The sequence below is a fragment of the Struthio camelus genome, chromosome 1, assembly GCF_040807025.1.
Source record: "Struthio camelus isolate bStrCam1 chromosome 1, bStrCam1.hap1, whole genome shotgun sequence".
Lineage (NCBI taxonomy): Eukaryota > Metazoa > Chordata > Aves > Struthioniformes > Struthionidae > Struthio > Struthio camelus.
The window spans coordinates 146486624-146502128 of NC_090942.1; the positions used below are offsets into that span (position 1 = coordinate 146486624).

The 15505-nt window shown below is 41.2% G+C and overlaps 1 protein-coding gene across 1 annotated transcript in view; it reads left to right on the forward strand.

Moving 5' to 3' along the window:
- The window catches only part of MXRA5 (matrix remodeling associated 5), a 21534-nt gene extending 7680 nt beyond the window's left edge, over window positions 1–13854 (forward strand). The window contains exons 5-7 of the mRNA XM_068921714.1: window positions 1983–7022; window positions 7571–8471; window positions 11119–13854. Coding sequence (XP_068777815.1) covers window positions 1983–7022; window positions 7571–8471; window positions 11119–13030 — 7853 coding nt within the window. The 3' untranslated portion in view covers window positions 13031–13854. The remainder of the gene's footprint in view (window positions 1–1982; window positions 7023–7570; window positions 8472–11118) is intronic.
- The last annotated feature ends 1651 nt before the right edge of the window (window positions 13855–15505 follow it).

Sequence of the window (15505 nt, forward strand, 5' to 3'; positions counted from 1 at the left end):
TGGACACATGCAGAAGCGAGATACTAGACCAATAGTGAATTTTATGATGTCTCTAGATCAGTAGTCACTAAATAAGGTTTTTTTTTGGATTTTGGTTTTTGATTTAGGTGTCTGAGTCCACCAGCACTCCATGTCAGGCAGCTGAGTGCTTACTGCAGTAGTCCAGGGGGACTGACATTCCATCAGCTTTGCTGATAGAATATTTGGAGGAAATTGACATTTAATTGCAACTGCAAATATCTCAGATGAGTGCTGGAGTCATAAGGTTTATATAATGATTTGGACTCAATATGGTGATGAGTCTTATGATCTTGGACTATGTCATTCCTTGCAGTTTTTCACTTAACTGTAGCTTATGCTTTTAAGAGTGTGTGGTGTTTGAATGTGTATTATAAATGTTCCTGACTGAACTGATACCTGAAGTATCTAAATGTGGCTTTATATTTAACTGACTTACTTACATCCTGGTATTCTTGTATACTCTTCCTCATCCAAATGAGTAGGTGTATTAAAGGAGCGCTAAGGAGCACTGTAAGTTAAAAGGGTGAAATATTTGAGTAACGTTATTCCTTGCACAGTGATGTTTGCTGCCATTTTTATTCCGTTAGATTCCTCTTCTAAGCTACAACAGCAATTTTTGGACAGAGAAGGGAATTTATATCCCTGTCATGTTCACATATGACAGGATTTGTATCTTTATACAACTGTAGCCTTGGCTTCTTTGGGAATTCTGTCCCTGAAAACGTGGAGTCGTAAAAGTGCTGTTTTAGTGATCTCTTAAAAGTTCTTCCGACCAGTACAGCAACTGCCAAGTTGATTATGTGCCAGTTCTGTCATGGGAAGTACTTTCCTTGTCTTTGAAACATCATATTTCAATCTGCAAATGACAGACTGGTTCAATTAAAAGTTCCATTTGTAAGAACTTCTAACGAAAAGAGATTTGTGAAATGGACAAAGCATGTATTTTTCAATTAAAAAATGGTTATGAAATTTTGCCAGGTCTTTTTTCCCCCTTCTCCTAGCATTTTGCTTTATAACCCACCCTTATATTATTCACTCATTCAAAGATCCCTTATTCCTCAGGAGTGATCAAGATGACACTTATACCTAGAATAATTAGGACGCATTTTATTTACATTGTGTTTCCAAACTACGTTTGTAAGGCAATGCTTGAAGTTATAGTAAGCAGAACAAAGTAAACATAAATATATGTCTGTTATTCTGCAGATGAGTCTCTCTGGCATTGACAGAAGAAAGGGGTCAAGGACATTGTTTTTGTTTTGTTATTATTTCCTGTTTTAGCACTCCTTGTCTGTTTTAGTCTTTCTTTTATCATTACAGAGATTGGAGGTATTTTAGAGGTCAGGGAAAAAAGTGGTACTTGCGTATTCTACTGCTGGCAAATAGTTCATAAGTACAGGAACTAATTAGCAGATTTTGGCAGCTGCAATAGTATGTTTTGTGTATTGCCAGTATGGATGTTAAGGGATAGAGAATAGTAAACAGCCTCCTGGAGTATTTAATGAGCATGTCCAGCATTTCTCAGGTAAATGCTGCGTTTTTTAAAACTGAGTGGATGCAGTCCTCTTCAACTTAGGTGTACGAGTTAGATGGGTAGGTTCTCACTATGCACATGCTGGTTTTTTTTGACACAGCGTAGTTTTTTGCTGACCTTTAAAAAGTAGCTGTGGACCCTTCAATTTCTGAGCGTTTTCTTCAGAAGCTGTGGATCTAATTTTCAGAAGGAAGGAGTACTCAAGCCTCTCATTAAAATTGGAGGAAACTGTACTCGCTCACTTTGAAAATCAGGCCCACTCAAATGTGAAAACAAAGAAATGCCAATTTGAAAACCTTGCCGTATATTTCGTGTAGTATGTGTTCCTTGTGCAGTCATTCAGCCCTCCTGAGAGTTCCCTAACTCTAGTTATTTCTGGTTAATTCAGGAGCTTACCTATCTTTTGTTTTATTTTTTTTGTTTGCAGGTGTTTTAAAATGCAAAAAGGACAAAGCCTATGAAGGAGGACAGCTCTGTCCTAAGTGCAATAGCCCAAAACAGCTGCAGAAAGAAGATATTCAAAATTTGAAAGATATTTCCTGTAGGAAACCTGTTATTCAGTCCTCACTGAGACAGAATAGCAGCGTTCAAGAGGAAGAAGATCGTGACAATTACAGGCTCCCTCTGGAAGAGTTTCAGTCCTCTCCATGGAATATTACTCTGAATATGACTGATGAGCATGGCAATGTAGTCCACCTGAACTGTGAAATCAAAAAACCAACGGGCTCTACCAAAATTCAGTGGAGTCAAATCCAGCCTCAAGAAATTGATATAAATGCTACAATTTCACTGGATTTTGAATGTCCAATGAATCGAGAAAACTATGAAAAATTATGGAAGCTCATAGCTTATTATAGTGAAGTACCTCTCAAACTGGAGAGGGAACTTATGCTCAGCAAAGAGCCTAAAATAAGCTATCGGTACAGGCAAGGCTCAGATTATGATGCTCTTTACTACACAGGTGTCAAAGCTCAAATACTCTCTGAACCTTCCTGGATAATGCAACCTCTGGTAAATATCCAATTAAACAGACGCCAGAGTACAGGGAAAAAAGTGGTGCTGTCTTTTTTTACTGAGTTCTCTCAGACAATTCATACCAAAGACACCAGGCAGCAGAGAAGCTGGGTAATGATAGAGCAAAATCAGAGCACAAGGACAGCGCAGAGTGTGGTGGAAGGTTCAGAGTGTCAGCTGAGCTGCAATGTGAAAGCATCTGAGAGTCCCTTCATTCAGTGGCTCTTTCCAGATGGGACTAAGTTGGAGGCACCGTTTAATCAGAAAGACAGTAGGTTTTCCATTCTCAGTCGTGGCCAGCTAATAATCAAAGGAGTGACTTACACTGATGCTGGTCTGTATTACTGCATTGCCCAAGTGAGCGATGATGTGGATATAATGGCTTACAGACTTTTAGTGCAGCCACCAGCTATTCAGCCAGCTGATTCAGATGTAGTGAGAGTTGAAAAAAATGTTGGAGATCCAATAGTTTTGCCTTGTGGTGCAGTTGCCATTCCAGAGGCACAGCTGAGCTGGATTCTTCCAAACAACCGGGTGCTCAATGATTTATCAAACGCATCAAAAGGATACATGTTGGGCAACGGTACTTTGCTTATTCCAAAAAGCCACGTCAGTGATAGTGGCTATTACAGATGTGTGGCTGTCAATCTGCATGGATCCGATCAGTTTGTGATAAGGGTTACGGTAAATAAAATGGTGTCTGACAGGTCATTTAAAAGGATAAAACTAAAAAAGCGTCCGAATTCAAAAAGTTTAGCAAAAACAAGAGGGCGGGTAATAGAGGATGGAGAGGGATCAGGGGCAGGAGGGGTGGATGAGTCCCCACGAAAAAAGAACCATCTGAAAGACCGGGAAATATCCTTTAAGCAAAGAACTGACCAGGTGTCAGAGACTCAAGTTAAAAAAGGGAGGAAGGGCAGAAGGAAAATGAAAATCTGGAAAGGTACTGATAGAATCCAAGACAGCAATGTTGCAGAAGGCCGGAGAGTATTTGAATCTCGAAGGAGAATTAATATGGCAAACAAACAGATTAATCCACAACATTGGGCTGACATTTTGGCGAAGGTCCGTGGGAAAAATCTTCCCAGGGCAACGGCAACAACCGTTTCTTTAACAACTGCACTGCCATCAGTCATGCAGAAAACGACTCCAGTCCCTCATCCAGTAGCAAGCCCTCCTCCTGCTTCAGAGACAGCATCTGATGTGGTAGATTCTTCTGCTGATGCCTTGCCTTTGGGTGAAGATGAACCGTTCTCAGTCACTGTTTCCCACAGCACTAAAGCATTTTCAGCCCAATCCATATTAACGAGATCAGAAACAGAACCTTCCTCTGACCACAGGGCTTTAGAAACACCTGCAAGTAAATACACTGTGGAAAGCCCTATATCAGATCCATATTCAAGTCCGGTCTCTGCAACTGTGCAACCCCAAAGTCAGCAGCAGCTTGACATCAAGACTGATTATTCAGTTGTAATCACAGAAAATATCCATGCTCTCACTGAAGGACCTCTAACCAAACAGATAGTAACTAACTTCCCGAATATTCAGAGCAGTTTGTTCACAGTGGGAAATGGAGCTACACCTGTATCTTCTAAGTCAGAGGAAAATTCTGCTTTTACTGAGCTACCACTTGATGCTACTGTCCTAGCTCAATCTGAGGCTCTAGATCTTCATAGCGTCTTGGAGACAAATGTGAATGCAAATGAAGTGGACCCCGTCAGTGTTGATAGCATAATTTTCACACCTTCCCAGTTGAACAAGATCATCTCAACAGATTTTGCAGCTGCTACTATCATTTCTTCATCTGTTTCACCATTTGTTACAGAAAAGAGCAGTAACTTGATACACCAGCACACAGAAGTACCCACAGGTGGGACTAAAACTGCAGACTTAAGTACAAATTATCAAGCTGTCACATCCGTCAGTGTCCAGAGCAAGGAAGAACCAGAGACCCAGAGGGATACGGTGACTCAAGAAAGCATGTCCAGCAGCTATGCAAAGAGTCCTCAAGGAGCAGAACACAGAAACCTGCCTGCTCCAAAACCAGGTCCCATGTTCACTTTGACAAGTACTAACACTCCTCATATAAAAGCAGAGAGGATAACAACTGCTGCTTCCATCAGCAAATTGACCACTGTGGCCACAACAACTCCTTATAGAAAGATCACACCCTCTAACTTACATGTTACTCAACATGGTAGAAAAAGGCCTTATGGGAGAAGGAGACTGAGGCCAAACAGAATCCGACAAAGACCAAAGCCTTTTCCCCCTTTTATTTTAACCACAGACGGAATACCTATCATTCCAAGAACATCTAAAGTTGAAGCTATTACCAAAAGTGTCCCTGCAGCTCTTGATGATGATCGTAAAACTGATATCAAAATGCATACTAAAGAAAAGGAGCGCTTGGAAGTTACTCCTTCATTAGTTACTGATCCAGTTGTCTTAGAGAAGGTGACCAAAATTAGAGAGGTGGTCACAACTTCTTTTTTTAAGTCTACTACTTCTTCACCTGAAACAAAAGATGTGACACTTCCTACTGCTCCCGAAACCTTGGCACTTCCAGTCACTGCAGCTGCCACAACCTTACCATCATATGTTGGACATAACACAGTTCCTATGACAAAATCAGACACACCCCTGAAACCAGAGCAAAATAATGTACCAACATACCACTCATTAGACAATATGTCCGAAGAAAAAAGCAGTAAAGCAGCTTATGAAAGTACAGATAGTAAGGCAGAACAATCAAGGATAACAGCTTCTCCTGAGCATATGGGCACCTTGATATCATCTACAAAACCTAGTTACCCAGAAACTCAAGAAGAGTCCATCCTTTTTGACTCAGAAGTTCTGGCTAACGAAATCACCACTGGAGCATTCAAGCTGATATATCCCACTGTGACAGACTTAAGTATTCCTGGTGGCACAGTGGAAGTTTTTAAGGACCCTTCAGTTTCAGAGGCGCTGCAGAAGCCTACAGTGGCTTTAAAAACACCAGCAATAACTGAGCTACCTCAGCAACAAGAAATAATTACTTTGTCCTCCTCCTTCAGCACAACAGAAGCACAAACTTTTCCACTAACAGAAATGAAGAAATTTGTTGCTGTTCCTTCTCAGATGGGGAAAGAAACTTCTTCCCTGGATAAAACGGAAGCTATGCCACATGTATTTCATCATGATCCCATCATGCAGACAACTGAAAAGCCTCCAACTACACTCACTGCCTTTGACCCATTTACAAAACTTGCTACTCTTCCCTCACCCATTTCAAGCACTTCACATCATTCTGTTTATTATACCACCAAGGATAGCGATGCCTTTAATCAAGTAAGGTTCCCAGTGACAAAACAAATTGAAACAGGTGTCGACAGAGTGACAGTGAGCTCAAGACAGAATGCATACCCTACTCCCTCCTCTAGCCAAAACAGGATCAGTATACAGTCTAAAGAGGAACAATTCAAAGAAACCTCTAGTAGCAAGTCAAACAACAGTTTATTGCTATATCCACACCTTCCCCATCCGCCAGCTGGAATGATACCAAGCCTAAACCAAAGACTGCCTGTTGTGCCTCCAAGGCATATTCCAGTAAGAGGCACAATGAAGCCCCCCTATATTATAACACAAGGCTCATTTCGCTATTTTATAACACACCAGCCTCTTCACTATACAAACAAACCAGAGATAACAGCATATGCAGCACATACCATCCAGGACAAAAAACCCACTGCCCCTCAGACAGAAACAACAACCACAACACCAGCCACTCCATTTTACAGAACAAATCTACTCACTGCAAGCAAGTTTGGTAATCAGAGTCAGAACAGATACAATATTAATTCAAGACTTTTTGGCAGTAACTACCCCCCAGATAATAGAGGTACAGCAGCGAGACTACCAAGTCAAGGGATCCCCCATCATCCTGGTTCCAGAATGGTGTTCCCTCTCAACCGAACAAGGATATTCCCTCACTTAGGAGTGCATCTTAAACCAGTGGTCCCTACTCAATTAGTCCCAAAAGATGCAAATGAGAACAAAATTGCCCAGGTCTCCCCTACTAGGATCACGGTGCAGAAAGCTACAGCTATTGCAGTGCCTTCGTTGCCACACACCACAACCACCACATCATCGCTGCCAGTGATTTTGAAGATTACTCCTCCAGCCTTTCTCTCCCAGCACACAAGACCACATATATCCGCTACAGTTCAGCCTTTTAAAAGTGTCCATAATCACCATCAAAAAGCTCCATCTGTGCCTTACGTGAGAGGCATAATGCCACATAATTCCACCATAATTCAGTCTCCCACTAATTTCAAAACTCCTGGAGAAAGACCTAAAATTATCACAAAGGGATCTCACAGCATATCCATCCTTGCTGAAACGGATGCTTTTATCCCTTGTGATGCAGTAGGGGAACCTAAACCTTTTCTTACTTGGACAAAAGTCTCTACAGGTAAGACATCAAAAAATTTGTTCTTCCTCATACAGTAGGATACAAATACTTGGGTTATCACACAGAAATGCAGTACTATTGCACAAATAGTCCAAAACACTGAGTAGCACTGTTAATTAATAATAGTTTTTGTCTATTTAATCGATTAGTGAGAAATCATTATAGATAAAATTATTTTTTTTCAAGTACAATGAAACCTATTTAATGTGTTTATTTTTTGATATATTGTTGTTGTGTGTCCATCTCCTTAAGCAAAAGATAAAGAGAAATTATGTACAGATTTGATGGAAATCCTGAAGGATAAAGCTTTTAAACATTCCCACACTGTACAGGCTTCCAAATTAGTGTGGTTAGTTTTGCAACAGAAACAAAGACCGCTTTGAGCTGTGGAGAGTATTTGAGGACATAATATGACCCATCTGAAGTTGTAGTTGGTGTTAAGTGATTTTGATCTAAAATTTTCCATCAGCCTTTTTCAAAGCAGCAGTGTACGTCTTAAAAACAAACCCTTTGACTTTCTATTTCTTTCTTTCCTCTCACCTTCCCAGGTGCTCTAATGACAGCCAACACAAGATTACAAAGGTTTGAGGTCTTGAAAAATGGCACCTTGGTTATCCGAAATGCTCAGCTTCAGGATCACGGGCAGTATTTGTGCACTGTTCAGAACCTGCATGGCATAGATAAAATGATTATTGTCCTTACGGTTGTAGCCCACCAGCCCAAAATTCTACTTTCCCGCTATCGAGATGTCACAGTATATTTTGGAGAGACTGTAGCAATGCAGTGTCAGGCCAGTGGGATTCCAAGCCCACATATTTCCTGGATTCTCCCCGACAGGAGGATTTTGCAGCGAGTCACCACTGCAGAAAGCAGGGTAATGCTCCATGAAAATCGAACCCTGTCTATCAAGCAAGCAACTTTTTCAGACCGAGGAGTGTACAAATGCGTAGCTAGCAATGCTGCAGGAGCTGACAGCATTGCAGTGAGGCTCCACATTGCAGCCTTACCCCCCATCATCCAACAGGATAAACAGGAGAACATTTCCTTGCCCCTTGGTAGCAGTATTAACATCCACTGCAATGCCAAAGCAGCACCTTTTCCCAGCATCCGTTGGGTGCTTTTTGACGGCACACAAATTCGACCATCCCAGTTTGTCAATGGGAATTTATTTGTTTTCCCCAACGGAACTCTTTACATTCGCAATGTCTCTCCAAAGGACAGTGGGACCTATGAGTGCATTGCGGCTAACATGGTGGGAGCTGCCAGGAGAACAGTACAGCTGCATGTGAGGAAGCAAGCATCTAACGCCAAGATCACTGGGAGTTCTCCTCAGAGGACCGATGTAACATATGGCAGCATTCTGCGTCTGGACTGCAGTGCTTCTGGTGACCCCTGGCCTCGGATATTATGGAGGTTGCCTTCCAAAAGGATGATTGATTCCCTGCACAGGTAAATTACTATTTGAGGTCTTACAACTCCATTGCAGTTTGCATGGGCTTAGAGAAAAGGCCATTCATATCTGTACAAGTTTCATTCTTAATTTCAGTGGATCCCTCAATCCTTAAAGGCAGAATTTAAAATGATACCAAAAGATTCCAAGTCATAACTTACCACAATTTGCTTGAAAACAATAACACTTTTGAAAAGTCAGCTTCAAATTTAAAGGATAAGTTGTCACTGTATGTTTTTTACAGTCAGTCTGTGGATTTAGTAGAAGCTCCAGTGGCAAAAGTTAAGATTCACGCCTGTTGTGCTGTTTGTTTCAGTAACACCTAGTTGCATAATTAAGAATTTGCACAGGATTGCATAGGTAGCTGCTTTTCCCCAAGAGAAATGGGATCACTGAATTTTGTTTTATCCGTTGTACAGGTCATTGTACACTATCACTGTGGGACAATAAATCATCTTATAATTATTTATTTTAAAGAAGCACAGTCATTTTAATATTGTTGTAAAAATAAATGTTACCTTGCAGTAATGTCTGTGCAAACACAGACATTTAAGCATATCGATGCTTAAAAGAATTCTCTCTCCAGTATTCATCAAATCAAGTAAAATATCGTTTCTCAAGAAGAGCAATAACTGTCCTAAGAGTTTGTGCTGAAACTCAATTTCTGCTCTATAAATTATTCATTTGTCACTCTTTGAGCACGACAGATAAGAAATGTATTCTCATTACAATGCTCACTTAACAACAACTTTCTCAATAGCTGAACATAGTCATCATGTTTGTCACACTGATAAAAAATATAGTTAGGTAGCCTGAAGATATCACAAAATCCGGAATTCATTTTATACCTCACTATAACAACAAAACAGATCTGTGGACTGTTCTTCAAATACAGCAGTCTTCACTTTGGAGATAAATCTGTGAAACTCCTGGGTTTAGGCCACAATGCACCATTTAGATAGTGAACTGGAAAGGAACAATAGCTTTTTATCACATTGGAAATCTTTTTTTCCATATTACAAAACTTAAGTTTTGAAGTCATGAAATAACTCTGAAAAAGTTTACTTACTGTTTATTATTGAGTATGAACATTTTGCTTCTTTGAATTTGTTCTGAATGTTTAAAATGCTGTACCTGAGGTCAGAGGCAGTAGCTCTTCTTCGTGTCTTTTAATTAAGGACCCGAGTGCCAATCTCTCCATAATTATAGTCTGTATAGGTTTGCGTGGAACAAGTCATTCAGAGATCCGATGTTCAAATGTTACGGAATACTACACACACAATATAAATCAGAAGAATCAAAAATAACACCATTAAAGTCATGGAAAAGGGTTGCACTTCCCTTGGTTGCACATGAGCAGAATTATTATTTTACATTTGTTTTTTGATGGTGAATCAAAAGGTCAGGAAGTGCGGGCTAGATGAGTGGACGGTGAGGTGAACTGAGAACTGGCTAGATGGCAGAGCTCAGAGGGTTGTGGTCAGTGGCACAAAGCCTAGTTGGGAGCCTGTAGCTAGCGGTGTCCCCCAGAGGTCAGTCCTGGGTCCAGTCTTGTTCAATGTATTCATCGATGACCTGGAGGAAGGCACAGGGTGCACTCTCCAGCAAGTTTGTTGATGATACAAAACTAGGAGGAGGGACTGATACCCCAGAGGGCTGTGCTGCCATTCGGAGAGACGTCAACAGGCTGGAGAGATGGGGCAGAGAGGAACTTCAGGAATTTCAGCAGGTTGCTGCACCTAGGGAGAAATAATCCCATGCACCAGTACAGGCTGGGGGCTGACGTGCTGGAAAGCAGCTCTGTGCAGAAGGACCTGGGAGTGCTGGTGGACAACAAGTTGGCCACAAACCAGCAGTGTGCCCTTGTGGCCAAGAAAGCCAGTGGCATCCTAGGTTGCATTAGGCAGAGTATTGCCAGCATGTTGAGGGAGGTGATCCTTCCCCTCTCCTCAGCCCTGGGGAGGCCTCCCCTGGAGTACTGTGTCCAATTCTGGGCTCCCCACTACAAGAGAGACATGGCACTCCTGGAGAGAGTCCAGCAGAGGCCTACCGAAATGATGAAGGGGCTGGAGCATCTCTCCTTTGAGGAAAGGCTGCGAGAGCTGGGCCTGTTCAGCCTGGAGAAGAAAAGACTGAGAAGGGATCTGATCAGTGTGTATAAGGGTCTGAAGGGAGGGTGTCAAGAGGACAGGGCCAGACTCTTCTCCGTGGTGCCCAGTGATAAGATGAGAGGCAATGGGCACAAGCTGAAACACAGGCCGTTCCATCTGGACGTGAGGAAAAACTCGTTTCCTGTGAGGGTGACTGAGCACTGGCACAGGTTGCGCAGAGAGGTGGTGGAGTCTCCTTCCCTGGAGATATTCAAAAGCCGTCTGGACGCGATCCCAGGCAACATGCTTTAGGTGACCCTGCTTGAGCAGGGAGGTTGGACTAGATGATCTCCAGAGGTCCCTTCCAACCTCACCCCTTCTGTGATTCTGTAAATACCTTAGACATCTCTGATAATCTAATTATGTAACTGTAGCAATGCTATGCTTTTTTCAGTACAGTGGGTTTATTGTTTCTTTTTTCCAGTTTACACTGAATAATTAATTGCTAAAACCTGATTTTGCAGTTCATGTCCTGTTCTCTTCTCTTTCCTCACAGTAGCTTGGAGACTAGAATCAAAGTGTTCAGCAATGGGACTTTGATTGTCCATTCAGTCACAGATAAAGATGCAGGAGATTATTTGTGCGTGGCCCGCAATAAGATTGGGGATGACTATGTGGTCCTCAAAGTGAACGTGATGATGAAACCAGCCAAAATAGAACATAAGAATGTGAATAACCACAAGGTCAAGTATGGAGGGGACCTGAAAGTTGACTGTGTAGCCACAGGTCTGCCAAATCCTGAGATCTCCTGGGGTCTCCCAGATGGCAGCATGATTAATACCTTCATGCAGTCAGACGACAGTGGTAGCCGAACAAAGCGCTACGTGGTCTTCAACAATGGAACCCTGTATTTCAATGATGTTGGACTGAGAGAGGAGGGGGACTACACCTGCTATGCTGAGAACCAGATTGGGAAGGATGAGATGAAAGTGCGGGTCAAAGTAGTGGCTGAGCCTGCAACTATCAGGAACAAAACATATGTCATCCTTAATGTACCATATGGTGATGTTGTCACTGTAGCATGTGAAGCCAAAGGAGAGCCCACTCCCAAAGTGACTTGGCTCTCCCCAACAAACAGGCCCATTCCTGCCCTATCTGACAAATACCAGGTCTACAGGGATGGCACCCTACTCATCCAAAAGGCCCAAAGATCTGACAGTGGTAACTACACTTGTGTAGTGCGGAACAGTGCTGGAGAAGATCGGAAAATAGTCTGGATCCATGTTAATGTTCAGCCTCCCCGAATCAATGGACATCTCAATGCGATAACATATGTGGGGGAGACAGCTGTAAGGGACAGCCGGAAGCTTATTGATTGTAAAGCTGAAGGCATCCCAGCTCCACGGGTCCTGTGGGCTTTTCCAGAAGGGGTGATCCTGCCTGCTCCCTACTATGGGAACAGGATCACTGTGCATCGCAATGGTACTTTGGACATTAGAGGGGTGAGGCAGACAGATGCAGTGCAGCTCATATGCATTGGGCGGAACGAAGGAGGGGAAGCGAGGCTGATTGTGCAGCTCCTTGTCACGGACCATTTGGAGAAACCTTCCTTCAGAGACCCTGTCAGTGAAAGGATCACTGCTATTGCTGGGCACAGCATCAACCTGAACTGCTCTGTCCAGGGGAGCCCTGAGCCCAGCACAAGCTGGATCCTTCCCAACGGCACTGAAATCCCCAGTGGAAGTCATTTGCACAGATTTTACCACAAGAGGGATGGGATCTTGCACATCAGTGGTCTCTCTGCAGGAGATGCTGGGACATACCGTTGCACAGCCAGAAACCCAGGAGGTTATGTGGAAAGGGTTGTCTTCCTGAAGGTGGGACTCAGGCCGGAAATTAGCAACCAGTACAACAACCTGGTGAGCATCATTAATGGAGAAACTCTGCAGCTCCACTGCATCACCCAGCCGAATCTGCGGGCACAGATCTCCTGGACACTGCCCAATGGGATGGTCCTGGATGCCCCCCAGGCTGTAGGACGCTTCTCCCTTCTGGAGAATGGCTCACTGACAGTGCGCGAGGCTTCTGTATTTGACAGGGGCTCTTACCTGTGCAAGGTGTCCACAGAGTATGGCACTTCTGTTATGAACGTGCCTGTCATAGTGATAGCCTATCCACCCCGGATCACCAGTGAGCCAGCACCTGTCATCTATGCCAGGCCTGGAAATTCCGTGAAACTCAACTGCATGGCCATTGGGATCCCTAAAGCAGAAATAACGTGGGAGCTTCCAGACAAATCACATCTGACAACAGGAGCTCAGTCTCGTCTGTATGGAAACAAATTCCTTCACCCCCAGGGGTCATTAGTCATCCAGCAGTCTACTCAAAGAGATGCAGGCTTCTATAAGTGCACTGCTAAAAATATACTAGGCAGTGATTCGAAAACAACCTACATACACATATTCTAACACTAAAACAAATGCCTTTGCCTGGATACTAATGTCCAAGTCACTGCTAGGCAAGCGCAACAAGGAAAGTACTGTTTAAAACAGAGCCAGGAAGGCTGAGGGCAGAAAAAAAAATAGCACAATGGAATTCATTCTATTTTCATACAAAATACATTGCTTTTGTATTCAACACGATATAACTTTCCTGCAATAGAAGGAGGCAGTAGATGTATTTAAGCTGAGGGGACTAGCACGTTGGAAAAGGTCTCTAAATTGTTAAGACAATGCAACATGGTTTTTCATGCTATCCAATAGCACCCGAGACCTAAAGTACTCTTATACTTGTCAATAGTCCAAAGCTACTTCTTGTTTTAACAAGCACCTTAAAAATGCCAAAGAAGTATTAACTGTAATAAATGAGCTGCAGTGATAGAAGTGCTTTAGTATTTTGTTGGAGAGACATAATTTTCTTTATCCCCTGCAGTGCTTTTACATAATCTAGCGTTATAGAGTATGATTACTAACCTTTTTGATCATTCTTCTATCAACTCTTGAAAATCAAAGACTAATTTAGCAAATAAGAGTGATCTGTTTTTAATAAAAATAAATTCAGACATTAGTTACCATAACATAAGAACAAACCTTTTCCAGCTACAAAGGATGCTTCAGTCAAATTCATGCATTATGTATTTTATATATATTTCTAAATCAGACTATGAGACTAGAAAGAGTAACAGTGAACTTGGTCTCATTTTATAAATTATTGGTCTTTACAAGACTCTGATACATTACAGTGTTTTATAATGTTAAGGTCAATATACTGTACATTTTATAATAAAAAATATTTTCCAAAATTTCTATTTACTGCATTTTCATTTTGCTTTAAGACAATAGGCTAGTCCAAACACTGGGTGTGTCAAGGTATCTGAGAAATTAAGTCATGTAGTTTTATACATACTTTTTATCTTAGTAAACATGATTTCGTAATAAATAACTTGACACTTCTGTTATGTATATTTTAGGATACATTTACATGCTTAATACTTTCACTGCAGTCAAGGATGTTTTATTTGGTAATGTCTGCATATTTTATGTGAGTCGTCATATACACTGTTTAAATCATTGCTACAAGAGGCTGAATATACCCATACTTTGAATGAACAGCTACAAAAATAATTTTAAAAAAGTTAGCTCTACTTTACAACTTCTCTGAGATAGTCTCTGAAATATTCCTGAATTCTTAAAGTTCTCATTGCTCATAAATTTTATGCACATGTTTTAGAACTATGATGAGGAAAAAAAGCTTCATTTTGACCTTCTCTATTTATCAGTTGAAATGTGGGAGAAGGTAGTGCAAAAAGTTCTTGCAATATTTTCCTTTTGTAAAAAATATAAGCATAATGATTTCCTCAGCCAGCAAATTTATACAGTTTAGGAAGACTGTAACCTATCACAGAATGCATGCTTACCTTGATGGTAAAGTGAGCTGAGCTACTTGAAGGAGAAAGCGTTTGACTAGTACAAGGACACTGAATCAAACCAGGATATTGCTAAAGAGACAAGGGACATGAATTATGTGATGGAATATTTTATAAAGTTTATTTTTAAAAATCCAGTGCAGGGAAAAAAGTTCTTTTCTTTAGCATTATAAACAGCCATGTATGCAGCTACATTAGTGGCTTGCTTAAATAATAATTAGGTCCTAGTTTCTCCTCTATGGTTTTAGTCCTTGGGCCCAAATCAGCAAACGAGTACTCAAGTTAAGGCATGTGCCTAACTGTCTGGCAGGATTGGTGCTGCTCATGAGAGCTGTGACCGAAGAAAGGGAGAAAGCGTTCCAAGTTTTTAACTCGGTCATTCGTACGCTCTGTTTCTATTATGGCATTTTCTATGAACAGGTCGTAGATTATACATCTTCAATTCCTTTACTTAATTTTAACGCATTTCTTTTATAGTAGTTCTCAGAAAATTGTAATATAAATGTTAATAATAATACATCTTTAAAAAGGGTCTGAAGTCAGCTTATTAGCTTTGGAATAGGAATCAAGTACTTTTACTCGTTTGTCTGTCCAATCTTCAGTTAACACGTATGTGAATTTAGAGATCTTATTGGATGCTGGATGACTTCCATGTACTTCCATTAAGCAGAACAATTTTTAGGTTAAATAAATATAATCCAAAATCAAATGTTTGATCTGCTGGGATCAAATGAAGCATCTGATAATGTGTTATTCACCCATCCAGACTAATGTCAATGGTAGTTTTGGAGACACAAGAAATAAAAGGTTTGGCTCAAAACATTTTCCTTATTCAGATCAAGTCTTACATGCTTGCAAAATTCACTCAAAATCAGAATTAACATTTTTTATATATTTTAGCTTCCAATATGTTTGTCTTTACCCCTTTTATTAAAACAGACTAGCAATGAGAGGCTTATAAAATACAATTCCCTTCTAAAATAGATGTAACTATAGCTTAACAAATATTGGATGAGCA